At 45.9% G+C, this 26,713-nt stretch overlaps 2 protein-coding genes across 3 annotated transcripts in view; one reads left to right on the top strand and one right to left on the bottom strand.

Annotated features, from left to right (window-relative positions):
• Window positions 1–8,863, bottom strand: part of TTC3 (tetratricopeptide repeat domain 3) — a 99,612-nt gene extending 90,749 nt beyond the window's left edge. The window contains exon 1 of the mRNA XM_090271730.1: window positions 8,810–8,863. The gene's annotated coding sequence lies outside the window, so the exon portion shown is untranslated. The remainder of the gene's footprint in view (window positions 1–8,809) is intronic.
• A 244-nt stretch (window positions 8,864–9,107) lies between these two features.
• Window positions 9,108–19,683, top strand: PIGP (phosphatidylinositol glycan anchor biosynthesis class P). 2 transcript variants are annotated; one of them, XM_090271721.1, is made up of 5 exons: window positions 9,108–9,188; window positions 9,766–9,871; window positions 15,220–15,292; window positions 18,187–18,305; window positions 19,345–19,683. In XM_090271721.1, the coding sequence occupies exons 2-5, from the start codon at window positions 9,790–9,792 to the stop codon at window positions 19,473–19,475; spliced, it is 405 nt and encodes a 134-aa protein (XP_090127847.1). In that variant the 5' UTR covers window positions 9,108–9,188; window positions 9,766–9,789; the 3' UTR covers window positions 19,476–19,683. The 2 variants fall into 2 exon arrangements, with proteins under 2 accessions (XP_090127847.1, XP_090127843.1); XM_090271717.1 differs by lacking the exon at window positions 9,108–9,188 and adding an exon at window positions 9,196–9,264 and having other exon boundaries at window positions 9,767–9,871.
• The last annotated feature ends 7,030 nt before the right edge of the window (window positions 19,684–26,713 follow it).

Genomic DNA, 26,713 nt, shown 5'->3' with positions numbered 1-26,713 from the left:
CTCAAATCTCTCCAGACTGGGCTGCATCTCATGACTTCTAGCCCCAGTCAACTGCTCCTGGATTTAACCAACATGCCCCACAAGCCTCTCAGATTTAGTAAGTGCTGAACAAACTTAACAAACCAGAAACCTGGGGTCAACACTTCCACCCAAATGGTCATGAAGTCCTGTCATTTCTACTCCTCTAAGAGATCTAAAATTAGCACACATACACCTCTCCATGCCCAGGGCCACGGCCTCAGTTGTAGCTTCATCCTCTTCCTCTGAATCAATTTAACAAGCAGTCTCTTAACTGCTGACTTGACTTCAATCTAGGCATCCTCTAAAACTCTGATCATAACATACCACTTAAAATCATTCAACAGCTTCTCTTCATCTTCACAATAAAATCTGAACTCCCTAGTACGGCACAGGTCTTCTGCGATCCTGTTCCTGCTTCTGCCCCGAGTCATTCCATGACATGCAACTTACAAGCCATCATAATCAGCGGCCTGCATTCCTCAACAATCCTCATTCTGCAGCCACCTGCTGTCTACCCATCCTTGGTATCGAATTCCAGGAAGCATTTCCTGATCTTCTTGCTACCACCAGGTTTATTTCTACAGAAACCTCTTGTTGGTAAGCCCAGAGCACCCTGCCCATACCTTCTGACAGCAGTTTTCACACTGTTTAGTCATCTGGGTCCAGAGAGCACACTGTGCCCCTACCCAACTTGATTCCCTAGCTCAGTGTTTCCCAAATTTTGTATTCACATTCCCTGAAGAAAACTTGGCCAAATCCACTTGCACCTGTACCATTTATATTTTTCCTTAGAATAACCCAGCTTTTAATTTTAACTTAGATGTACTTGTTTTAATAGAAAATTTGGTATCAAGAAATCTTACGTTTGGTAGGACAAAATTTTTTTTCTAATACAAACTAAAATATACTAATAAAATCAAATATTAAAGTAAATGATTTCTAATCCCATCGGTTATGATGAACTAAAGGGGGGGCTCTACCACTGGAAAAAGGTGGGTCCTAGATTTATAATTTTTTTTAATTCTGCTGAGTTCATAGAAACAGGGAACATTCAAAGCCACCCTCTCCCTGCAGAAGCAGCAATCTTCTCCCTAGAACTAAACGTGAGAAGTCAAGAGCTACACATAGTAACATCAAGAGCAGCAGCTGGATCAGGACACTGAGCCCTGGCCCAGAAACAACGGCAGGAAACTGAAAAGTGGTCAAACAAAAACTCCTTGACTCCAGCCAAAGCTGATACAACTCCCGGACCTCAACGCATCCCCCAATCAGACTCTCAAGATTCTCAGAGAAAGATCAGATACGAGTTCATAATCAAAGATCACTAAGCACAGGAGGTGAAAATCCACCATGAGGGAGACACAACAGGATAAAAACAAGCAATAAGTTTATAGACTCCTAAGTACATTAGGCATTGGGATTGCCAGATACAGTCTACAGAATACTGATGCATTCAAAAAAACTGAACAAGCAACACTGGACTATAAAATATGACTGGGTATACCTTCAAAAGAACTAAATGTAATTTTCAGAAATTTAAAATATAGTTGTTAAAAGTAAAATAAAAAATAGATGCGTTAAAGAGAAGGCTAGTCACAGCTGAAGAAAAAATTTATGATCTAAAAGATGTGCATGATGTAATTACCTAGCATTGTAATTTCTGGTAAAAAGACAAGGCAATAAAAATATGAAAGATAAAAAATAAGTGATCTGCAAACAGTCTAATACAAATAAACCCAGTTAAAAGTTCCAGAAGAAGAGAACAGGTCAAATCAGAGACAATATTTAAAGAGCACAGGGCTCAGAATCTCCTACACCTCAAGAAAGACAAAATTCAGAATCAAGAAACATGGGTATCCAAAAGAGGATAAAGAAAAAGTAATCTCCATCTAGTCTTACAGGTGAAAGGCCATAACATCAAAGACAGAATCCAAAAGAAAAAGAACAGTTTCTTCAAAGAAGCAGAAGTAAAACTGGCAACAGACTTCACATGTAAAATACCTTCACTATGCAGACAGAAAATAATCTACCCACCTAGAACTATACACCCCTCAAAATTACCTCTCTGGGACAAGAATAAAAGTAATTTTAGATTAAAAACTGAGTTGACCACCAAGAGACCTGAACTAACTTCTTAAAAATACCAAATAGCTCTGGCCAGGTGGCTCAATTGGTTGGAGCGTTGTCCCTGGGTTCGATCCCCGGTCAGGGCACATACCTAGATTGCGGATTCAATACCTGGCGGGGGTGCCCATAGGAAGCATCGATGTTTCTTCTATTTCTCACTCACTCTCCCTCTCTTCCTTCCCCTCTCTCTCAAATCATTAAGACATATCCTCAAGTGAAGATTGAAAAAAAATAATAAAAGATATAAATTGAGTAAATGAAAAGTCCAGTAATAGGTTCTTTATATAATAGCTAAAATATAAAGATATTTTTAAAAAAGTGACAGTAAAATGAAGGAAAAGGCTATTTCACATAAATTACCACCAAAAGTAAGGCAGGCTAGAAAAAACAAACTCTAAGGACAAAAATCAAAATTATGCACGGATAGATGACAACATAATAAAGTTCAATCCACTAGGAAATAATTAAATAGCCTCAAAATACAGAAAAATAACTGTTAGAACTAGAGGAAGTCTGTTAGAAGCTAACAGTAGAATACTCCAACACATCCCTCTCAGTTAATCACAGGTCAAACAAAAAGTAATAAAGACAGTCTGAACAACACAATTTACAAGCTTGACCTATTGGTTATAAAACAATTAGAGAATACATACTCTTCCCAAGAACACACAGAACAGTTATATTCATTATGTACAAGACCATAAAGCAAGGACAAATAAATAAAAAATTTAAAAACAAAATACACATTATATCCTCTGACAATTAAGAAATGAGTAAAAACATTGTTGAAGTAGGTAAATTTGAAATTTTAAAACATTAAAAAATATGTAAGTCAAAGAGGAGATCAATATGGAATTTTAAAAAATACTTGGATTTGAAAGTTAATGAAAACACTACAAATTAAACCATGAGATAAAGCAAAAATGAACTTCGAAGAAGCTCATAGCTCTACATGCTGATACTGGGAAAAGGAATGGCTGAAAATTAATAAGCATGCAATTTAAGTTAGAAAATAATATAAGAATAAACACAAAAAAGGGTGAAAATAAATAAAAAGATATCAGTGAACTAGAAAAACAAAAATATAATAGAAAGGCCAAAAAATAATCCTTTGCCAAAATTAATAGAACAGACAAACTTGGTAAGACTAATACAGAAAAAAAAAGAGAGAAGTCGCACAAAAATAACAATCAAAATGAAAAAAGGGAACATATAGATAAAACAACTTACAGGGAATTGAAGACAACAAGAACTTGATGCCAATAAATTTGAAATTTTTGTTAAAAAAATAAATTTCTAAAACTTACCAAGTTGACTAAACAAAACAGAAAATCTGAAATCCTATTACTATGCAACTGCTAATTTCTACTGAATTATTAACAATTTATAATCCTTCCACAAAAACATCAGCTCTTATAGGTAAATTCCACCAAACTTTCAAGAAACAAATCACTCTGATTCCAACTGGCCCAGGAAACAGAAAAGGAGGACCTACTCTCTCACTGGTATAAGGCATGTGTACCCCACCTTAATACCAAAACCAGACAAGACAGTCAATAGAGAAAAATGACAGGTAATTTCATTCATAAACATACAAAAATCCTAAGTAAAATATTAGCAACCTCAATCCAGTAGTTTGCAAAAAGACAATTCAGAAGATCAATCTGTTTATCTCATGTAAGAATAGAGAATTTTAAAATGTGTTAATTGAAATACATCACATTTAACATAATAAAGGAGAAAAAAATCAACATATTCTTAACAGATGCAAGAAATCATGTGACAAAATCACATACGGACTTCCCTAACTTAATAAAGAGTATGTACAAAAATTTGTAACAAACATTATTTTTAATTGGAAAGCATTTCCTTTAAAATGAAGAACGAGCCCTGGCTGGTGTTGTTCAGTGGATTGAGCACCGGCCTGCAAACCAAAAGGTCATGGGTTCCATTCCCAGTCAGGGAACATGCCTGGGTTTCCAGCCAAGGCCCCTGTTGAGGGTGTGCAAGAGGCTGCCGATCAATGTATCTCTCACACATCATTTAAAATAAAAAATAAAATAAAATTAGGAATGAGACATGTCACTATAATCACTTCTAATGAACAACCATAATCACTTCCACTGCATATAGATCTAAAAGCGTGCCGGCATATTAAGACAAAAAAAAAAAAAAAATTAGACGGAAAGTAGAAAGAACCAAAAGTGTCACTATTTGCAAATAATGTAATTATATACATGGAAACCCAAAAGGATACAGAAAATATGTTAGAAATAATAAGAGTTTATCAAATGAATGGTTAACGATCAATATTTAAAAAGCCATTAAATTTCTATTTACTAACGATAAAGTCAAAATAGAATCTTAAAAAACACCACCATTTATATTAGCAACAAAACTACTAAAAACATTCATATCAACATATAAAGTGTTAGATGTACATGAAAAAAGTCGCAAAACTCTATTAAAAAGACATTAAAAACTGAAATAAATAGAATACATACCATGTTCTCAGACAGGAAGGTTCAAAATCTTAAAGATTTCAATTTTCCCCCAAACTGATTCAATCAATTTCAATTCATTCCCAAAGAGTTTTTCATGTCACGTGACAAGCTGATTCTTAAAAGAACAAAGATCCAAGAACAGCTGAGACTCAAGTTCCCCGCCCCCCAAGATATCAAGACCTCTAGTAAACCTGTAGCATTAGTAATTATTATGACAATGGCATCAACACAGAGAAAGACAAGTGGACAAGCGGCACAGAAAGGGGGCCCAGGACAAACCCACGCGCACAGGGCGTGGACGCGTAACAGGTGGTGCAGGAGCTCACAGGGGAAGAGAGAGCCATTTCAGCAGATGGTGTGAGGACAACGGTAGCCTCTTGGGGCGGTGGAGGGAGCTGTGCATCACTGCCTCACAAACACACACAAAAATCAATACCAGAGGGATTATGAACTTAAATGTGAAAGGCATCATTTTAAAACTTCTAAAAAGAAAGCAGGGGAGTGTCTTTACAATCCCAGGGCTAGAGAAAGTTTCCAATTAGATGAGGTTGAAATGAAGAACTTCTGGTCACCAGAATACATCACGTGACAGGACAGGCCACAGAAGGTATGTACAGTGCACATAATCAATAAAGAATTGGTGTTACAGTTTATTAGTAAAACGTTTAAAAGATAGGCCAGGTATTTCACAAAAGCAAAACAGAAGGTTCATAAACATATGAAGATGCTCAAACTCATCAACAATCAAAGAAATGCAAATTAAAACCACAATGATACATCACTTCATACCTGTCGGATTGGCAAATATTAAGAAGTCTGGCAATCACAAGTGTTGGAGACGATATAGATCAACTAGAACTCATACACACTCTGCTAATTAAAGTATATAATTTGACAAAACTACTGGCCAAAGTATAAGCTGGTGCCACCAATTCAGAAAATGATTTGGTATCATTTTGTAAAGTTGAACATTCATAACCCATAACCCAGCAATTCCACTTGCTGCAAACAGATTACCACAGTGCTATTACAAACCACAAACATATTTTTAAAAATTACATAGTCTTCACACTTCAAGATGAGATTGAAAATTTTTAGCCTATATTTAAATAATTGCACAAGGATGAATTTCTGGAGTATCACAGTGACATTTAAAATAAAAGTGACATATCATTGTTTTAAATTGTTATAATTATTATAGCAGTGATAAAAATAACTATACACCCTGACAAACATAAAACGTTAAAGTTTTTTGGAATGCAGCCCTTGAGGAGATCAGAAGTACCTGCATTGCAAGAGGCTCTCCCTAACCCCAAACACTGTATTTTAAATGATCCCTTTGTTTCCTGGGGAGAGCTTCCCCACTTGGGGCAATGCCCTAGGAAGAGTTCATGTGGGTGAGCGATGTGCCTCCCACCTTTAAGGTAGAAGTGCCACTGTCAGTAGCAAGTGGGGGGGGGGGGCTAGAACCAGCAGGAGGGAGGCCTAGGCCTCAGGCATTGCCAATTTCAGGAGAATGCACATGAAACTTGATCTATAAGTTGATTTCATTAATGTACAGTACTCCCTAGAAAAATCTTCATCATTGCCCTGGGGCTCATATACCCAGTGTGAAAACTAGAGCAAGTCTTGCAACTGTGTACCAGAATCTTCATTAATAGCAAAACCTAAAACCAAAAAGCCCATCAACAGAAGAACGCACACACTGCGTTATATTCACCCATGGAGTATCACACAGCGAAGAAAGTTAATGGCAAGTCCACATTCAGTACCGGTGATCCTGAGATACATAACACTGAGTGAAATACGCCAAGTTCCAGAAAACTGTATGCAGTAACCCTTCTTTTAAAACTCAAAGGCAGCTGAAACCACACATTGCTGAGGGATGCATATGTGTCTGATAAAATTATTTCTGAAAAGCAATGAATGACCTACACAGTTGAGGAGAGTAGTCGCCCTGGAGGTTAACACGTTCAATTTGTTTCTTGGGTTGAGTGATGGATTGATAGGTGTTCATTTGATTGTTTTGTTCCACAACTTAAATAGGTTACATATATTCTGAATGTACCATATATTACACTGGATAAAGAGAGTATTTTTAAAGACAAATCATTATACCAAAAAGTAGTATTTAATTACAGCGCCTCACCTGCCGCTGGAGAGGGCACACGCCGTGGAAATGACGACCTTGCATCAGCCATAGGAACCGACATACGCTGGGCACAAAGTAAGTGTTCATTGGGGTGAATCTCCTGAGGACCAAGCGAGAGGGCCACGGAGCCCGTCAGCCGTGGGAGATACACCCCAGGCCGCACCCGGCGGGAGCGGGAGCCAGATTTAGCCACAGCTGAAGTTACGGGGAAGCCGGTCACTAGAGAGGAGGCAAGCGAGTCACGTCTGGTACCAACCACACGCTGGCAGCCAGGGCGTGAGGACAGTGTCCGCGCGCAGTGCCCGCGAGTCCCAGTCGCTGCACCCACTGGGAGCCCCCGCGGCGCCCGGGGAAGCTGAAGACGCGCACGCCCTGCCCTGGAGAGACTCCCCGCTGTGGGCGCGGGCAGACACGCACAGCGACGACGTTCACTGCGGGGCTGTTTTCAGTCGGAACCCGGGAACCGCCTCAGAGTCCGCGGACACAAGCGGGTAAGGAAGTAACGGTACATTCATACAACGGCGTTCAGCGAACCGGAGGTAACACAGTTTTCCGATTTGTTTGTTTATGACCCTCAGAATGCAATGCTGAAGAAACAGCAAGTTGCAGAAAGCCGTATTTTCTTCCTACCGTTCAAGCTTAAACACCCAACACTGCACGATCGCTCAGGGACGCAGGGCACGATACACGGCCTCGGCGGCGGCCACGCGAGGGGCGGCGGGGAGGGGCGCAGAGCACCTCCCCGACCTACAAGCGTTCCTTCTTGTCAAAGGACGGACCTGAGGGAAACTCGGCGGAATGACGACATCCGTAAATCGGAGTCACGGATTGGCTAGACCCCCCCCCCGTATTGCAGATATGAAATATGCCAGAAATTAAAAAGAAAAAAAAAAAAAAGAGGAAAATTAGGAAAGAGTAAGAACACTGAGCAACTGAACGGAGAGACGCCCCCGAACGCAGCCGCGGCACGCAGGGCACGGACCTCCGCACGCGGCACGCAGCCGCTGGGCCGCTGAGGCTTTGCGGCTTCTGTCCCTGCGTCTCCGTAGAACGCACCTCATCTCCCTCACGATAAAATGCAAATTTCTTTGAATGAAAAGTGTCCCAGCGAGAGCTTCCGACAGACCTGCTCCCACGGGAGGAGCCGAGCCTGCGAGACGTCTACTCGGCTCGGGCAGAATCGGGAGCGAGAGTGCGCGCGAGCGCCGGTGCGGCACGGAGCCCGCAGTGGAAGGGCCTGGGGCGTGGAGGCGCCTCTGGAACGCACGCACGCCTCGGCCCCCCACGGCGAGCAGGCGGGATCGACAGGCCCCACGGGACATCGCGCTGCCCGCCCCTCCCCCATTGGCTACGGGAGTCGGGGGGAGGGGGTAACGCAGGGTTAATTCCGACACCCCCACCCCCACCCCCCCGCCTGGACTCGGCTGCCATTCCCACCAGAACAGGTGGCGCAGACGCAGTAAACGCAGAACCCAGAACGGGACGTGCACGAACGTTCACGAACACCTGCACACGGGCCACGCACTCCACAGGACCTAGGCGCGGCCCGCGCAGGGTCCAGGGGGCACGCACCCCCGGGCGGGGTCATGCCTGCAGGAGGGGCGGCCGCGCGCGTGGCCGCTGCACACCCCCCCGCGAGGGGCAGTGACACCCGGGGCCAACCACCCCGGCCGGGGCGCCCGCGCGGCCACAAACGGGCCGGGAGGCGACACCCGGGCGCGTGCCTGCGCGCTGCGGCCAGAGGACCCCTCGCCCAGCCCCGGTGTCCCCCTCAAGACGAGGGCGCGCGGCGACCATCGGCTGCGCACACAAAGGGACTACTCCCACCTTCTCAGACTCCCCGACGGGCCGAAGCCTGCACAAGGGAGACACCGAACAAAGCAGACAGACCCACCGGGGCCGACAAAGGCGGCCGCACACACACCCCCTCAGCGCACGGGCACCCCGTCCCACACGGGCACGCCGCGGGTACCACAGCGGGCGACGCGCACACACCCACACTCACCACACACCCTCGGAGGGGGTGTGCAGGGCCTCGCCCCCTGGTCATCTCCGATGCAGCGTGACGAGGTGACACATCTACGGTCCCTGCGGCTCGCCAGGTGTGCACTCAACCGGGCCTGCAGCCTGCGAGCCTCCGACTCGGCCAGCTCCTGCTGCTGCGCGCGCCGCCTGCGCCGCCTGAGGCCCTCCACGTCAGCCAGGGCGGGCGAGAACGACCTGCTGGGCAGGGGGGGCGGAGCGTCAAGTGGGACGCAGCGCATATGCGCACTTGCACGGCTCCGCCCCCCCCTTCGGCTCTCGCGGGCCTCGGCCTCGCGAGGTCCGGCGGGATGAGGGTCGCGGTGCGTCTGCGCCTGGCCGGATGACGTCATCGCCCCTCATCTTGTCAGTTCTTCCTTTCTCTCTCCTCCCTGCAGCTCCCGGGGTCGGTGTTTGCCGAGGGGACTCCTCGCTGAGGTGGCTGAGTAGTTGGGAGGGGTCCAAGTGGGTGCTTGAAGGACTCAAGGTTGAGGGCCACCTTGACCTCGAATGGGAAACAGAAGCCCCCTTCCTCCCCACCCCCGAGAGGGCAGAGCTGGGTCATGGCTGCTCGCATGGGCCTTGCTCGTCGTACTGCTCACCCCCTTCCCGCAGGAAGGCGAAACCTAGACATGAAGGGGCTCCCGTCCCGTCCCCCCTCCCCCTCCCCTCTCTCCCCTCCCCCTCCCCTCCCCTCCCCTCCCCTGTGCTGCAAGGTGCACGCGATCCCATGTATGTGCACGCGCACGCGCACGCGCGGTCCGGCAGCCGGTGTGCGCGTGCAGGCCCGGCGGATGCTGGGGTGCGCGCGCGGGGTGTGCGCTGGTGGCGTGCGCTGGTAAAAACGCTTCGGAGGCTGTGCCTGCAGCAAAATCACGAGGGCACGACGGACCAAGGAGGGGAATACGTCAGTGATGACGACTGTGTTTCTTTCCTGCAGATTGTCTCAGAGCCACAGGGAAAATGGTGGAAAATTCCCCGTCGCCATTGCCAGAAAGAGCGATTTATGGCTTTGTTCTCTTCTTAAGCTCCCAGTTTGGCTTCAGTAAGTACTTCCCTGGTGGATGGCCATGGCCTTTCTCTGGTGTTCAAGGACAGTGCAATGATTGCCTGTGATTAGAATGTGCACCCAGGAATTGTGATTCTTTCTTCCTCCGTCTCTTTTTAAGAAAACCTGAAGGGGCCTCTTGTTTGTTCAGAGCATCCTGTATGCCAGGTACTAGCCTAAAAGATGTCATCGCAACAAGTGTGTCTACTGCCATCAGACAGGGTTGCAAAGTGACCAGACCCTGGTGGCTGTGGTCATGGCCTTATGAGCAAGACACCGATAAACCTACAGCTGCCGTTCAGTGTCACCAGGGCCACGGGAGCCCAGCGCAGAGACACGCAGTCAGTTAGCTTTTCCCAGTAGCGTAGGAAGAAGGAAGGCCTCCCGCGAAGGCTTTGGAAGTGGCCTGGCGCTGCGGGTGGGAGCTCGGGAGTGAAGGGAAGGAGGCTAGACCAGGCAGGTGCGCTGTACACCCGGGTCTCTCTCAGTCCCTGTACCAGCCCATTTACAGATGGAGAACCCGATGCTCACGGAGACGCTAATAGGCAGAGTCACACAGCAGGCCCCACATATCTCCCTGAAAGATTCGAGAATTATGAGAAGTCAAGAGAGAAAATTAGACCCCCACCATCCAACTTTTTGGAATTTTGTGGAAACTAGGGAGGTCGGGGTGCAGACCTTAACTGCATCGGTGCAGCCAGCCAAGCAGTTGGGTAGGGAAGGCTTGGGAGTGAAGCTAAAATTGGGATCAAAGCCTGACGCTTCCACCGATGAGCCATGTGACCTGGGACCATTTACTGAACCCCTTTGAGAGTTCAGGTTCCTCACGTGCAAACGGCTGGTGATAATGTTAATTCAGGTCTCAAAATGCGCGAGGCAGCCCTGTGTTGTCATTAGCGTCCCCCTCTTACTGGTGAGGATACAGAGGCTCACGGGGTTTAAATCACGTGCCCGAGGTCTTGCAGCCAGTGAATGACAGAGCTAGAATTTGAACCCAAGACACTGGGTTGTCCTCACTTGGCTGCCTCCCATGGCTGTTGGGAAGACTAATTGTCATGGTTTATGCAAAGCACTTAGGACAATGCACAGGAACAGTAAGTACTAATAAATATTAGCCGCTGTTGTTATCATCATCAACATATTTTTGTAAGTTCTTGTTCTATAGTGTATTTGAAGGATTAGTTACTAATCCTTCAAATAAATAAAAGCAATGACTTTTAAGATTTAAGGCTAATAATTCCCCCAACAAAAATTAATTCAACAATTTTTTGAGAGCACTGCTGTAGGCAGAGGAGGGGCAAACAGCCAAAATTCCTGCTTGCACAGTTTTCATTCTAGTGGAGCAAGAAAGCCAGTGGACAAAGTAAGTAAATAAAACATACACAATATCAGATGACAATGTGCTTTGGAGAGAAATTAAGCAAGAAAGGGGCATAAAGAAGGGGAAGGAGGTTGCTGTTTTAAATACAGTAGTCTGGAAGCATCTTGCTGAGTGATGGGGTTTAAGCACAGACTTGAAAAGTGTGGCTCAGTGGGTTGGGTGTCATCCCACAGACCAAAAGGTCGCTGGTTCGATTTCTGGTCAGGGCACATGCCTGGGTTACAGGCCAGGCCCTGGGTTGGGGGCGATGAGAGGCAACCAGTCGATTTTTCTCTCCCTCTTTTTCTCCCTTCTCCTCTCTCTAAAAATAAATAAATAGCCCTGGCTTGTATGGCTCAGTGGATTGAGCACCAGCCTGTGAACCGAAGGGTCACAGGTTCAATTTCCAGTCAGGGCACATACCTGGGTTGTGGGTCAACCCTAGTTGGGGGTGCACAAGAGGCAACCGCACATTGATGTTTCTCTCCCTCTCTTCCTCCATTCCCCTCTCTCTAAAAAAATAAAAAATAAAATCTTAAAAAAAGAGAAAGAAAGTAAGAAAGAAAAGTGGGAGTTAGCTATGTGGCCATCTGGGGACAGAGCCTCCCAGGCAGAGAATAACCAGTAGAGAGGCCCTTAGGAAGAAGCATGCCTGTGGATTCAGGGGACAGATGAAGGTCAGTGAGATAAAGCTGGAGAAAGGGAGGCAGAAAGTAGGTAGAGGAGGTCAGAAGCCAGAGGCCAGTACCCAGCAGTTACGATAAAACCTGGTAGGAGGGTAGGCAGGAGGATTACTAATTCTCTCTATGTTGAAATATTCCCTGACTTAAAGTAATTTTCTCACCCTGCTCAGGCAGCTAGAACGAAGTACCATAGACTGGGTGGCCTGAACGATAGACACTTTTTCTCACTGATCTGGAAACTGGGAAGTGCAAGGTCATGGTTTGGTTCTTGGTGAAGTCCCTCCTTCTGGCTTCTTGCTGTTTCCTCACCTAAGAGGAAAAGGGAGAGAGAGAGAAAGAAAGGGGGAGAGAAAGAACGAGAAAGCAGGAAAGCAAAGCTCTGGTCTCTCTTTTTTCTTAAAAGGCCACCAATCTCATCATGAGGGCCCCAACCCCATGAGGTCTTCACCTCCCTCCCTGCCCTCCCTCCCTTCAAATGCCACCACATTGGGGATTAGAGCTTCACCATATGAATTTGAGAGGGAGGCAAACATTCCATCTATAACAGTGATTCCAGAAAATGATCATAGCTTTGAAGGAGATAAGGGGAAATGATAGGGAGTAATGAGTGTAATGGGTGGGACACAGCTGGAATAGCAAGTTAGTGGGGACAGCTTCTCTTAAGAAAGTGAGATTTGAGCTTAGACATGAGGGAAGAGAAGGAACCATCCATTGAAAGAGCCGAGGGAAGAACTTTCCAGGTAGACAATACTCATTGCAAGTGCAGTGGCCATGAGCCACGGGAGCTGGCACGTAGTGCCCCAGGACTAGACATTGGAGAGGTGGGCAGGAGCCAGGTCATTTAAGTCCTCGCCAGCCCTGGTAATGAGTGTGGATTTTATTCTACGGGCACTGAAGGGTTTGAGCAAGCACGATGTGTATTTTTGCAAGGTTACTCATTGCTGTGTGGCAAAAGACTTCTCAAGTACTCTCTTTGGAGTTGAAGTTACTAGACACCTCCCTGTTCCAGAAACCTGGGAGTCATTCTTCACTTGCCCTTGTCCTTCTCCCCTAACCCATTCATCCGCGCCTGCCTCTGAATCTAATGGGGCCTCCCACCGCCTCCGCCCTAAGGCAGGTGCAGCCTCCGTGTACCCACGAGCGGCTCACCCGGAACTGCGGACCTGAACTCCCCCACCTAAAGCCTCTGGCTGGCGTGTGCAGGGTTCCCGCTCTTTGTACTGCGCGACAGCTTTCAGATCAAAAACAGGTTGTCCAGTTGTCCCTATTGCCTGCAGCATAAACTCCGTGTTCCTTGTACAAGATTTTTTCATTATCTAGGACCTGTTTTTCCAGCTTTATTTCTCAGCTCTCACAGCCTGGACTTGATGTCCCAGCCGCTCTAAACTGCTGTGGTTTCGCCCCAATCCGCACCTCTGTGTTTTCTTAATGCTCTTGCTGTGGCCAGAAAGCATAGTGGACCACACTGCTTGGATTTCACAGTCTAGCACAGTGGCTTTTCACTCTGAGGTCTTGGGCAACTTAAATTCCCTGAGTCTCAATTTTTTCATCTGTGAATTAGGGATAATAGCACACACCTCAGAAGGCTTTGGAGAGGGTCTAAGGAGGTAATGCATGTGAAGCTCCTGCCACTACGCTTGACTCAGACCTGTCTCCTGCACTAGTTTGCAAGAATAGGGCCCACGTATGATTTTCCGTATAGCCTTGACCTTTATATAGTGCCTGGCATGTAGTAGATGCTCAATAAATGCTCATTCATTTAAGTAAATTTTTTCCATTTATGATTTATATTATGTTTCCCCACTATTTGTATTTTATTAACCTTAAAAACCATCTCAAACGTCAAGCCAGTTTCTTGGGCCCCTTTCCATCTGCCATCTGGATGCACCAGCTCTCTCCTGCTGTCTCTATGGATCATGGCAGGGAGCGCCATTTTCTCTTACGTCCGTCCTTCCTTTCATCTACAAGCCCAGCCAGAAACATTTTTAAGCTAGCTAACCACCCCCTATCCCTCCTTTAGGCCCCAGTTTAGTCACTTCCTCCAGGAAATCTTTCCTGACCATTAACATCAACTTCATCACCACCAGTGTGGGCTGAGGTCCTTCTTTTCGTTTTTCTTTTTTAAGTTGATTTGAGAGAGAAAAAGAGAAACATTGATTTGCTGTACCACTTATTTACACATTCATTGGTTGATTCTTGTATGTGCCCTGACCAGGGACTGAACCTGCAACCCTGGCATATCAGGACAACGTGCTAAACAACTGAGCTACCCGGCCAGGGCTGAGGTCCTTCGTAGGTGCTCCTATGTCACCTTTTATTACTCGCTCATTGGCACTTATCAGTGTATTAACAAGATCAATTTGCTCATCTCCATGTCCCACTAGACTTTAAGGGCAGGGGCCATCTCTTCCGGGTTCACTTTTGTATCTCACGTTCCTGACGTACAGAATTGTGTATTACATGTTTGTTGAGAAAACTGTTAATTCTTCATCATCGTTGATATAGTTAGTTTGAAATCTGTCTCTGCTGTTTACCTTGGGCAGACGATGTAGCATTTCTAAGATTCCATTTCCTCATCTGTAAAAATGCTGTAAAACCTCCTAGGATTGTCCTGAGGACTGAATGTGATAATGCATGTAAAGGGCTCAGAGGTGGTGTGCTTACCCCACAGTGAATACTCACAGGTTCACTGTCTCTGTATGTGCGCACCAGTAAACGTTGCCAGAGAGACCTGGACTGAGGGAAATAAGACTGTGTTCTGGGAGATGCGGCAGCAGCCCAGCATGTAGGGGGTCAGAGCAAGGGTAGAGGGACTCCCCTTTGAAAACTAAATGTCAGCCTGTGGGGATCAAGTGTTGAACACCTACTGTATGTAAAGCAAATCACTAGGTGCTGTAAGAATGACAAGAATTGCTAACCTAAACTGCTTGAAATAGGATGTGGGAGTTGACATATTTTAAAAAATTGACTAATGGAGAAAAAAGGGGAGTTGTTGTTTAATGGGTATTTGTGGGATGAAAGAGTTCTGGAAATCTGTTTCACAGCAATGTGGATATACTTAAACCCGGCCGAACTGTACACTTAAACACGGTTAACCTTTGTGAGTTTTCTGTTATTTTTTTAGAACAATAGAAAGATATAAGGTAATTGTGATAACTGTACAAATAAGGAGCTGGAAGAACGGGAAGGAGGGGAAGCTCATTTCCGAGCGCCCCGGGGAAGCTTCCGAGAGCTGTGTGGCTTGACCTGCCCCTCAGGAGCTGAGACGTGGCCTCACTCACCTTTCTCCCCTCTCTCCACAGTACTGTATCTCGTGTGGGCTTTTGTTCCTGAATCTTGGCTAACCACCTTAAGCTTGACCTATTGGCCGCAAAAGTAAGTTTAATATATTGCTCAAATAAAATAAGAGTATATTAATGCTGTTTTGAAGAATCAGATGTTTTTCTTAAGAATACTCAAACCCGAGATATTTATTCCTTAAGATCCATAAATAGCCATATAGACATTGGAAGCTTTTAAAAGGTCGTTATGATACACCCTCAATCAAAAATGATGCATTCAATGTGCATGTTTGTCTCCATTTCCTCCCAAGGTAACTGCAGAAAAAAAATTTTTTTTAAGATGTAAACCCACAGGAACAAATAATGGGACAGCAGGTAAAAAGTATCAACCAGATTTTGGAGTTGTAGAAACGTGAGAGGTAACTGACTTACCATACTTTTCGCACTATAAGACGCACCTGACCATAAAATGCGCATAGGTTTAGAGGAGGAGAACAAGAACAAAAATATTCTGAACCAAATGGTGTACTAAAATATTTAATAAAATATAACAATAATATTTCAACAATGTAAAGTGAACAGCAGTTAATAGCAGTATTAAGAACCATCATCACTGTCATTAACAAGTGAGGAGAGAATTTAAGGTTCAAGTACTCTTCTAGTTTTCTGGGAACTCCAAGAGCTCATCATCGCTAGTGTCAGAGTCAATGGGGGCCTTTAATAACAGGCATTGAGGGAGTTAAGAGGTATCACTGGTTGTAACAGTCACTGAGAGTGTCACTGTCCTAGTTACAGGTGCTGGCGGACTACCCCCAGGGCCTGTTACGACTAGTGATCCCCTTAGTCCCCTCAGTGCCTGTGTTACTACTAGAATAGTGACCCCACCATCACTCCCTTTATATACCACAAACCTCAGCATTTATGGCTGCTCACCCAGTTACCGCTGGCCTCCTCACACAGAAACTTGTGTGCACTGGGAACTGTATGGAGGTAGACGAGACAGCTGTAGCATCTAACGGAGCCAGTAGCCAGCTGAGAACATGTTACTTCAGCTCCACCCACCTGCCTCTCATGATTGGCAGAGCTTAAGACACAGTGATTGGTGATTGGAGGCAGTTCTACTGACACACACCCACCCAGCATCAAAGGCAATTGGCAATTGGCACTGTGCCTCATGCCCGCTATTAGCCTCAGCTGATGCGACAGGTCAGCAGCTGTAGCTGGGAGCGTCAGGCAGCTCCCTGCACTCTCCCAGGTCCGGGTGATGGGCAGAGGTGGACGGCAACTGACCAGACACCCTGAGATTCAGCAGTAAAGTGGGACATTTAAGCGTCCCCAGGGGTTTCGCGTGGGCCCACCGCTTCCTCTTCTAACAGCTGTCACCACTGCTGACAGGTCAGGTCTGTGACGCAATATTTACTCCATAAGATGCACAGACATTTCCCCCCAGTTTGGTGGGGGTTAAAGTGTGTCTTATGGAGCAAAAAAGATGGCAATTTCCACTTTTTCACATTGCTGAGGTAGGGAAGCCAGCAAGAATATTTGTGCCCAAGAACTCCGGAAAGGCTCAGCAGTTGGACATGCCAGGTACCCCTTTAACATGGTAATTCTAGATTGAGCTAAAAACAGTGTTTAAAGAGCCTCAGGTCCCCTTCCTCAGCCGAGCAGGGAGACCGACCCTCCTCTCCTGCAGAAGACAGGCGTTTTGCTCTGGGAAGTTGAATGGGAGTCTGTAGACACTGGGTCTACCTGAGCACGGGAATGGGGCCCTAACCGAAAACAGGGAGATCAGTGCATTGCCGAATGATAAGCGCCCCCCGCCCCAGCACCTTTCCTCAAGCCGCTCCCAGGCTGGCGGTTGCTCCTCCCCAGGGTCCCCCGGTGAAGGGGCCGGGGCTCTGGTAGTGAGCCTCGCCAGGCGGCCTCCCTAGCTCACACAGGCACAGCGCTTCACTTCTAGTGTGAACGGGCGGCCCCCACTCCCCAGGCATGTTCTAAAAGCCTGTAAAATGAAATACGAAAGAAAGCAAAGGGAACTGGAAGGAAAAGGAACTAATGGAAGGAACAGAAGACAGTAGCTATGAAACAAGAACAGGATGCTATTAAAAAATGAACTGTTTCAGGAATTACTGCTGTTTTTGAAAATTATAAATACGATAGCAAAAAGTGAAATTTTAATTGATGGGTTAAAAGATAAACCGAAGGTAACCTCCAGGAAGTAGAACAAAAGACAGAAAAATGGAAAATAGAGAAAAGGTGAGGAAAGTATAACGGGTTGAAAAAATCTTAACCTTTAGACGTTCTAGAGAGAGAAAGCAGCAGGGAGAAAATCACCACGGAGACGATGCCCCGGCTCCAACCTGCGGTCACCTGATGTGCTCCGCGGCCTTGAGAGGCACACTGGAGTCCTGTCGGAGACTCCGGGGCCTGAGGACTGATAAGTACGTGGACAGTTAGCAAATGTGCAGAATGATGGAATTGCTAATTCCAGGAGAAGCGAGAAGTTGTATAAGAAAACATCGTAAACACCAGGGTGCTCAGCTGCAAGCGTTATTTAGACAGTCACAATAATTTTTAAAAACTGGATATGACCAGAAATGGTGGCGTAAGCATAGTAAGAGGATAAGAGGAAGGTGAGAGAGCCTAAGAGCTAAATTCCCCACCTCCACCCTAGGAAGTGCAGAGAGAATGTCTGAAGTTGAAAAAAAATTATAAAATGAGTATGTTGTGTACCGATGTGGAGGTCCATACCAGAAAACACAACTCAGGTGCTCAAGTCCCCGTTGGGGGCAAGACTCCAGGGTTGGGACAGGGGCCTGAAGATTGCAGCTTCTCATTACAGGCCTTGTAGAGCTGTGTGACTGTCTTTTCTGTGCACGTATTCCATGAATGAAATGATATTTTATAAGTGATGTCACCTTAGTGGCAGACGCATAAGAATTACAGCTTTGGGGGCAGTCTGTTACCTACTTAGTTTTCTCTCTGCAGGTATTGGGCAGTGGCGTTGCCCGTCTACCTCCTCATTACCATAGTAATCGGGTATGTCATCTTATTCGGAGCAAACATGATGGACACCTCGCCACTCGGCTCCATTCATACGGTCACAGGTAAGTTTATACCAAGGGGACGTGCTGGGGGTTGGAGGATGGGGCTCTCAGCGCTGTTATCAGGAACAGCAGCCAAGAACGGCCGCAGTAAGCGACACAGTGCCACAGTAGACACAGCCGGGGAGAAATACTGCAGAGATGTACCAGGGGGTGTTTCCACGGGCAGTAGTTCTGCTGAAGATGCTGTCCAGGGCACTAGGTAACCGGTGTATTTGCACATAAAAACCACAAGTATACAACATGTCCTCGGCAGCTGTGCCCGACAGACACTTCTGGTTTCCTAAACAGGCAGTGTTGGTGGAGGGATGGCACGTGGGCCACGCAGAACCTGTCCAGGAGGAGGGATTTGGGGGTTGTGTCCGCAGGATCGCTGTGTACGCCTGACCCCCATACGGGGGTAGACGAGCCACAGCACATTTTTGCAGTTTTGTTTCTTTAAAGTTTGGGGTTTTTTTTTCCCAAGTCTAAAGATTAAAATAAATTAGACAGATTCTGAAGCTTGTTTAGATTCTAGGAAGCGAATTTTAAGTTCCCAGGTATGATTTTTTAAAACTTTTCCAAGTCCTTTTTGGAGAGCCTGTACAGTGTATTTTGCAAATCAGTTCTAGTGTTTTTGTATTTCCTCTCTAATAACCTCCTGTGTTCCCAGCATTCTTGACCAGAATTACAGCAAATAGACAATTCGTGCAAAGAGGGGAAAGTGTTAGGTTTGTGTGAATGATTGTACCAAATGACTTAATTGTTTCTGGGTGTCAACTTAAATATATTTTGTAAGCCGGAATGGGATGCTGTTCCTATGAGAAGTGTGACAGTGAGACTTGCATCGTCCCTGTCCGAGCAAAAAAGTACTTGGCTAATTTCTATCCTAATTGGGACATTTCTTCTAAAGAGAGAATTTAAGTAATCTTTGAATTATATTTAAATGGGGTGTTTGTCGTTACCCAAACATTAGCCTGACAAATTATGTAGCGGGACTCCATAAACACAGGGACGCGGAAGAAACTGCCGGGCAGTCAGGGCCTGTGTCCTCCTCTTGCAGACAACTACGCTAAAAGTCAGCAGCAGAGGAAACTCCAGGACGAGGCCATCCCAGCCCTGAGGGATATTCCTATTAGTGAAGTAAACCAAATGTTCTTTCTCAAGGCCACAGAACTGTACACCAAAAACTGAATTGTATGTATTACCGACTAACCTTCAAACATTTATTCTAAGTTGCGACATGATAATTTCGATCATAATTATCTCTTATGTATACCCGGGATTGGAATATTTTGAGAAATATAAGTTGAACTTCTCTTAGATGAAGTTCCATTAATATTGTTAATGTTCTCCAATATTAATTATGGACAGAATAAATAAAATACTGCATTACCATATAGCAGATGTCTTAAAAAATTAAGTATCAGCAGAACCAAGAAGTCCCTCCAGAGAGTCACTCCTATTGTCATTTTCAAAAAGCCATCATGTCTTTCCTGCTGTTTATTCTTAGAGGCCCAGAATTCAGACTCAGACTTGGGGGAAGGGTAGATCTAACATGCGTGTCCTTGCGCTCAGACTCAGGTCCACAACACAGATGTTAAAGTGAGTACTCACTGTGGACCAGGTATTTTCTGGGCATTAAGGATGTTGCAATGATAAAATTCTCAGAGAGCCTACATTTTAGAGGCAGATGGAGATAGATCAAGCAAATAAGAAAATATTCTTTGTAGTGGGTGCTATGCAGAGAATTCAGATAGTGTAATGTTCTAAAAAGTAAAGAGATGGCTGCTTTAGATTGAGTGGTCAGGTAGGCTGCTCAGCGAGAGGCAGCTGAGCCTGAGATTTGATTAGCCAAAACTGGAGCCAATCATGTGAAGATAGGCGGGGCAGGGTGAGCTTCCAAGCAGCTAGGGCACAGACTTCACAGTGGGTGTGTCCTAAGGATGGGGGTGGGGGGTGGGGGTGGAGGGGGATGGCTAGAATGTGCTCCTGGAGGGCAGCGGTCTGGGGTGAGCCTGGAGAGTCGCAGCCCTGACCCGGAAGTCTCGATGTAAGTGATGAATTTGAGGCACTTTAGATACTGAGCTGTCGGGCAAGAGTGGAAGTAAGACGGCGAGTCAGGGGGCTGTTATGTTAGTCCAGGCAGGAACGGCCCCTGAGAGCAGAGGGTAGCACAGCGGGGGGTGGCGGTGGGGTGCAGCCAGCTTTACAGCCTTTGTGGGAGACACAGCTGCCTGGGGAGGTGGACCTGGCTGGGCAGGGGGACAGGCTACTAAGGGAACTTGTGATCAAGGGTCATTCCGAAGTTTCTGAGTCGATGGTCATGCCTTCTGCTGAATGAGACAGTATTTGGAGAAGTACATGGGGGGGGGTGTGGAGATCTGTCACGTGAGTTAGAATGACGTCACTTCATTAATACCTGGGTGCGTCTCATGTAAGAGGAAGAAGCTCAGACAGACATAAGTTTTACTAAAGCAAACCACCTAGAACTTCGCCAGAGGATAGTCACAGCTGGCCGGCAGGACCAAATCTAAACTCATTTAGCAGCAAGGGCTTCTACCTTTGACCTTTGACACCCTAAATGAGTGGGGTCACACGTTTTAACTTATGCGAATTTAACTACAACTTCTGTAAGGAAAAGAAATTAATAATTTTAAATAGTTTGGGAAACTAGGACTTCCGTTGCAATAGCCATGTCTCTGCTCATTCAGCAGGAGGTAGGCGGCATGAATCTGCTGCTCCTGTTCCCTGGTGTGTCCCACGTCACGTATTTCTCCAACAGGTGTGTTTGGGGGCAAGATTTATACCTGTTTCACATGATGCAGGGGGAACTCTCTTCGGTAATAAAATACCTGTCTCAGACTATTTGTGCAAGTCCAGAGGACCCAGGCTCTGCTTGTAGAGATCAGAATCAGAGGGGTCACATGGCCAGGGCTGGACGACAGCAGCCCACGCCTCACAGTGACTCAGATGTCTCACTGCCCACACCACGGGCAGCCAGGAGGGCCCACTTGAGCTGTAAAGCCTGTTTCCGTGGCTCCTGAGCGTCAGGAGCGGCTCAGGGTAGCCTGCGTTGGCTGCCGAGGCTGCCTAGGAAGCCCGTCCGGCGCGCTGACACTGGTTCCCAGCACCACCGCCTGGTTCTCAGCGACTGCGCCGTGGGGTGGCGTGCTCTGCAAGCCGAAGCCAGGCGCTCTTCCCGAAATCTGATGTGAGGAGGCTGGGCCTGCCGGTCTAGACACTTGGCCCGACCAGCTGCACGCACAAGAGAACGTGGGGGGCTGCCAGCCGGGAGGCCCAGGCAGGTAGCAGACAGTGCCCTCAGCCGCCTGGGCTCATTGTCACCCACTGGAGAAGTTACGCGTCTCCCGGGTGTCAGGAGCGGGGACAGAGAGAATAGTGCAGGTGCCTCCCTGCTCCTTCCCCAAGAAGGCAGAAGGTTTCAGTCACTGAGGCAGAAACGCGAGGAGAAAGGACGGCTCCTTTCCACTGCCACTCCGGTTGTATGCTTCCCTCTTGTTTTAAGTGATGAGTATAACGAACATCTCTGTGGATAAAGTCATCTTTGTGAAATTGTGTCCCGGAGCTAGGTTCCTTACACTGGAATTATTACAGCGTCAAAGGGCTGGAACATTTTTAAGACATTTAATATATGATTCCAGATGGATCTCTAAAGAGGTTCTATCAATCTACACACTCCCTATAGCCCACTGATGTTGGGTACTGCGCTGCTGCTGCTGTGGTGGTGAACGTTATGTCAGCTTGCCCTGGCTCAGGGGTGCCCGGGCAGCTGGTAAAACGTGATTTCGGGGTGCATCTGTGAGGGTGTCAGCATTCGAACCAGTGGACTGAGTGAGGACGACCTGCCATCCCAGGTGGTGGACATCACAAAATCCAGCCCAAACAACAAGAAGGCAGAGGAAGGGCAAACCCACGCTCCTTAAGCTGGGACATCCCTTCTGCCCTTGGACAGCGAAGCTCCTGCTTCTCAGACCTTCGGACTCAGACTGCTTTCCTGGTTCTCCGGCTTACCGGTGCCGGGTCATGGCACTTCTCAGCCTCCATAATCATGGGAGCCATAATAAATCGATGGCAAGTCTGTCATTTATCTTTATCGATCCTATTGCTTCTGTTTCCCTGGAAAACCTTGATCATCTTGGGTCCCCAGTTGTTAGCACAGAGGAGCTAAGTGTACCCTCGTGTAGTTGGTGGATGGAAAAGAGTTCAGGGACTCCTGTCTTAAATCTCAGAGGAGCTACAGTTTAATTGTTCTGAAGATGCAACGAAGGTGTAAACTTTTTTCCATATTTTAAGGAGTCAAATCATTGGAGGACCTAAATAATCAGAATGATCACTGCAGAGATCTTTAAACAACCTGACCTTACCAGAAAGCCATCATGGTTTGCTCTCTACTTTCAAACTTTGATGAGTCTTAAGACTTTTTTTCCTGAGGTTACTAAGGTTTGTAAAACCAGTCTAGTAGCTCCTGCAGACCAAATTCCCCATCAGCATCTAATGGGAAAGATAGATGACTGGCTGCAGGATCAGAAGGCAATGACAAATAATGGCCCTGGCCACAAAGGCGCAGAAATGAGAGAGCTGTCAGGCCAGGGCAGAGATCCTATCAGTGATGAATCTGCGTTTCACCTGACTCCTGATCTAGTACAATCATGGGAGAACGGATAGAAATGACCTCTGTGAGCAGACGGACGGGGGCTGTTTGTTTCCTAAGTGAAACTTCCCGGCACCCAACCTCCGCCTTTGCCTTTCCATCACCACTGAGTGGCAGTTGGCAGAGAGAGATGACCTTTACTTAACCTTGAGAATAACTCTACCCCTTCCTGGTCAAAATAAGGGATGCATGTCAATGCCCATTGACCGTCCATTTGCAGGAGTTATTGGGTGTTTGGTCTTAATCAGTGATATCTTTGCCTTTTTGAACTTTATTTTACAAAATAAATATCTTAGGTCATCTTGGAAGTTAGGGCCACACACCAGGTACAGATGCGTGACAAGTTTAAAAGGTAACTTTGATCTGTTTTGTTTTGCTTTGGGTGGTGGTATTTTTATTTTTAACTCAAACATTCATCCGAATGAAGATAGAGAAATAGCCAGGTTTCATCTGCCACATTCTTACTGGGCCTTCGACTTTCATTCCTTCAAGTATTTACGAAATGTTTGTTGCTGTCAACAACCCAAGAGATACGTGATTCCACAACAAATCTCAAATCCAGCACTGCTTCTGGACTTAACCCCTTCCCTCCCAAACGTACCCTGGCAGTGATTTGTTCAAAGACCTGATGTAAATGAAATCAGATCAGATATCCAATCCCTCAGAGAAAATGTTTCAGTGAAGGTAAAGCCCCAAACACGCCCTCATTTTCACCTCCTCAATCTGTCCTTATCAGGAGCTGCTTGTCACCAGTGAGATTAGTGCATTTTCCTGTGGGATTAATCATGAAAATGCCGTGAGCCAAGTAACTTATGTGCTTGAAAGGGATTGATGAGTCCATCAGTTACACATTCTGTGGATCAATAAAAGACTACCTTTGATTAAAAAGTCTGTAAGATTGTGGCTAAGGTTATTTCATGGATATAGAATTTTGAATCTACATTAATAACAAAGATGAAATGGTATCATGACTGAAGTTTTAAATATTTTCATTACTGCTTTAATAAATATTACTTGTTTTTTAAAGTAATACAAGTGCATTGTAGAAAATTTTTAAACTGTATAAAACAGAAACGACAGTAACTTATAATCCATCACCCAAAGATAATCCAGATGGCTTTGTGTGAGCTGTTCTGAGGGTGTGTGTGTGTTTAACAGCAACAGATCACACTGCAAATATAATTTGGCCTGATTTTTCAAATAACATATTGGGAACATTTAACAACTGTATAATATTGTCATATAGATGCACCTTAATTTATTTCACAAATTTCCAGTTGTTGGACTATAGGATGCTTCTAAGTTTTCATGTTTATAATTACAACAGATATACTGGTATAAAAATATTCATCCTTATCTCTGGTTATATCATTAGGAAATATTTCCAGAAGGGTAAGAGATATAAAATTTCTCAAAGCACTTATTACCTTTTGCCAAATTGCCTGAGAAGGAAGACTCAGTTTTACACTTTCACCAGGAAAGTATGCCTGTCCATTAATCAACATCCTGTATTAATAACCTATTAACCTAATATACATATATATAAAGCTTGACTATTTCAAGAAAGTGATAGTGGTTCTTCCATGATCATTTTTGGAGTAGTAAAATAAGTTCAAAGAAGTTAAAAGCTATGGTTTGGGTAGCTAACAGGGATTTACTGAGACTTATTTAATATGCAAACTTGCATTAAGAGCTTGCCGGCAGCCCCAGGAGGTAAAAATCACTTATTTGTGCGGCATGAGTTTGTTAGGTCTGTGCCTAGAAGAAGGGAGGAGTGGGGTGGGCCAGTTCAAAGCCTTTACTGAAGGATGTTCAAGCAGGCGGCTGAGTCCGCGGGGAGCAGGAGCCAGGGATGGGGGAGAGGGAAGTTTAAGGGCGTGGAGCAGACCCCCAGGGGGCGGGTCACCCAGCTGGGCAGCTCCAGAGTCCAGGATGTAGGAGAAACAACCCTGTTGCTGTGGGAACCGGAAATTTATGGCCCTTGCTCCTGGGAAATGCTCCGCGGGAGAGAAAACAGGTCTCAGCAGGTGCTGGCAGCCGTGCCTCAGTCGCCTCTGGTAACAAGGAACCTTGTGATCGGGTGCCTGGCCGGTGATGCAGACCCTCTGTCCTTCGGCACAGGTGTCGGCTGAGGTCCTGCAAGTACACCGTGACCACTGGCCACAGCCTGTTCTGCAAGTCCTGACTCAGGTGGCCGGTTTTGGGGAGGCACCATGGGGTCTCTGGCCCTAACAGACTTAAACTTTCAAACTCATTTAGAAAATTTCTTCCATATGCAAAGTAAATCTTTTCTTTAATTGATTTTAGAGAGAGAAAGAGAAAGGAGAGGAGAGAGAGAGAGAGAGAAACATGGATTTGTTTTTCCACTTACTTATGCATTTACAGGTGGCCCCTTGTATGTGCTCTGACCCAGGATCGAACCTGTAACCTTGGCATATCGGGACCATGTTCTAACCACCTGAGCTACCCAGCCAGGGCTGCAAAGTCATTCTTTTACAAAAATAAAAATAATCATAGGGCTGGTTAAAAAATCAAACCTTCATAAGGCATCTTTTGAGGCTGAGCTGCCTCCAACTGCCCAGCTCGGTTGGAAACTGCTCTGTCCAGCGGAGGTTTCATGACCACAGCAGAACAAACATATCCAGGACGCTGTATTTTGTCCAGGGGAAAAAGGAGAAAGCACAAGACCTCCATTCCTCATGCTTTTTATTGAGAAAGGGTATGCATGGGAGATACAGGGTCAAAATTCATGAATCATCAATAGCTTTTAGGCGCCTGGATTACAGTTGACAGTTACACATTACAGATATCAATCTAAAGGGCATGGTGACCAGTCTGTGTCAGGGTCTATTAAACATCTTGACACCACAATGGCATGAGGTACAAGGTTCCATACATTCCTTGCTAGAGATTCTTTATAGTTAACTGAGAGATAAGAAAAGCAGAGCAAGCTTCAAAGCATAATAACCATTCTTTAAATCCAGTTCCCGTGGAAACCTGAGTGGCCTTCGAGTCATGCCTGCCCCACCTTCCAGTTTTCTGTTGAGACTTAGAGGCTTCCCCGGCGGGGGGGCAGTCTGGCTCAAGGCTGGGGCTACAATTCCTGAAACCACAAGTAGTTCCCCATAATCTTCGGTAAACAATTTGCAGCAACTTTTTGTAATGCACAGAGACTTCCAGCCTCAATGAAAGTGGCCAGCAAACTGTCCTGTTGAAAGCAGCAGAATGCAAAGAACATGTATAGTGATCTAATTACAGGCACATGGGAGTTATTGAAGACTTATGGACCGCCCTCTCAAATAGATCTCATGACCACTCTGCACATTGTTGGAGAGAGAATGCAGGAAACACAATTCTACAATTATGTCATGTAATTAAACTGTGTCAGTCCCCTTGGAAGGATCTGCGTGACCCTTCAGAGATCGGTGAGCTCAGCGTGATCTTCAGGGACACCCATCACCATTCAGTTGTGGAGACACAGACGTCAGCTGATGAAAGGCCAGACCACCCGACTTTATTACCCAGTCCCTACTCTTCCTTCTCAGAAAAATTATGACTTCTCTTTTCCAGTCTTCAGCTTTTTTCTCTCCTTACAAAATGCAGTATCTTTGAGCAAATCTTAGTTTCAGGCAAATTCCATCCTTGCAACATCTTGTCTCTATCAGTAAGTGCCCAAGCCACAAAGGCTCCTTTCTGTTTTTCTTTTTAATTCCTCCCCTGAGGGTATGTTTATTGATTTGAGAGAGAGAGAGAAACA

This window comes from Furipterus horrens, unplaced genomic scaffold (assembly GCF_987537825.1).
Source record: "Furipterus horrens unplaced genomic scaffold, mFurHor1.1.pri manual_scaffold_1, whole genome shotgun sequence".
NCBI classification, from domain to species: Eukaryota; Metazoa; Chordata; class Mammalia; order Chiroptera; family Furipteridae; genus Furipterus; species Furipterus horrens.
The sequence above is the reverse complement of the archived record's forward strand: the minus strand, read 5'-3'. Positions and strand labels throughout refer to the sequence as shown.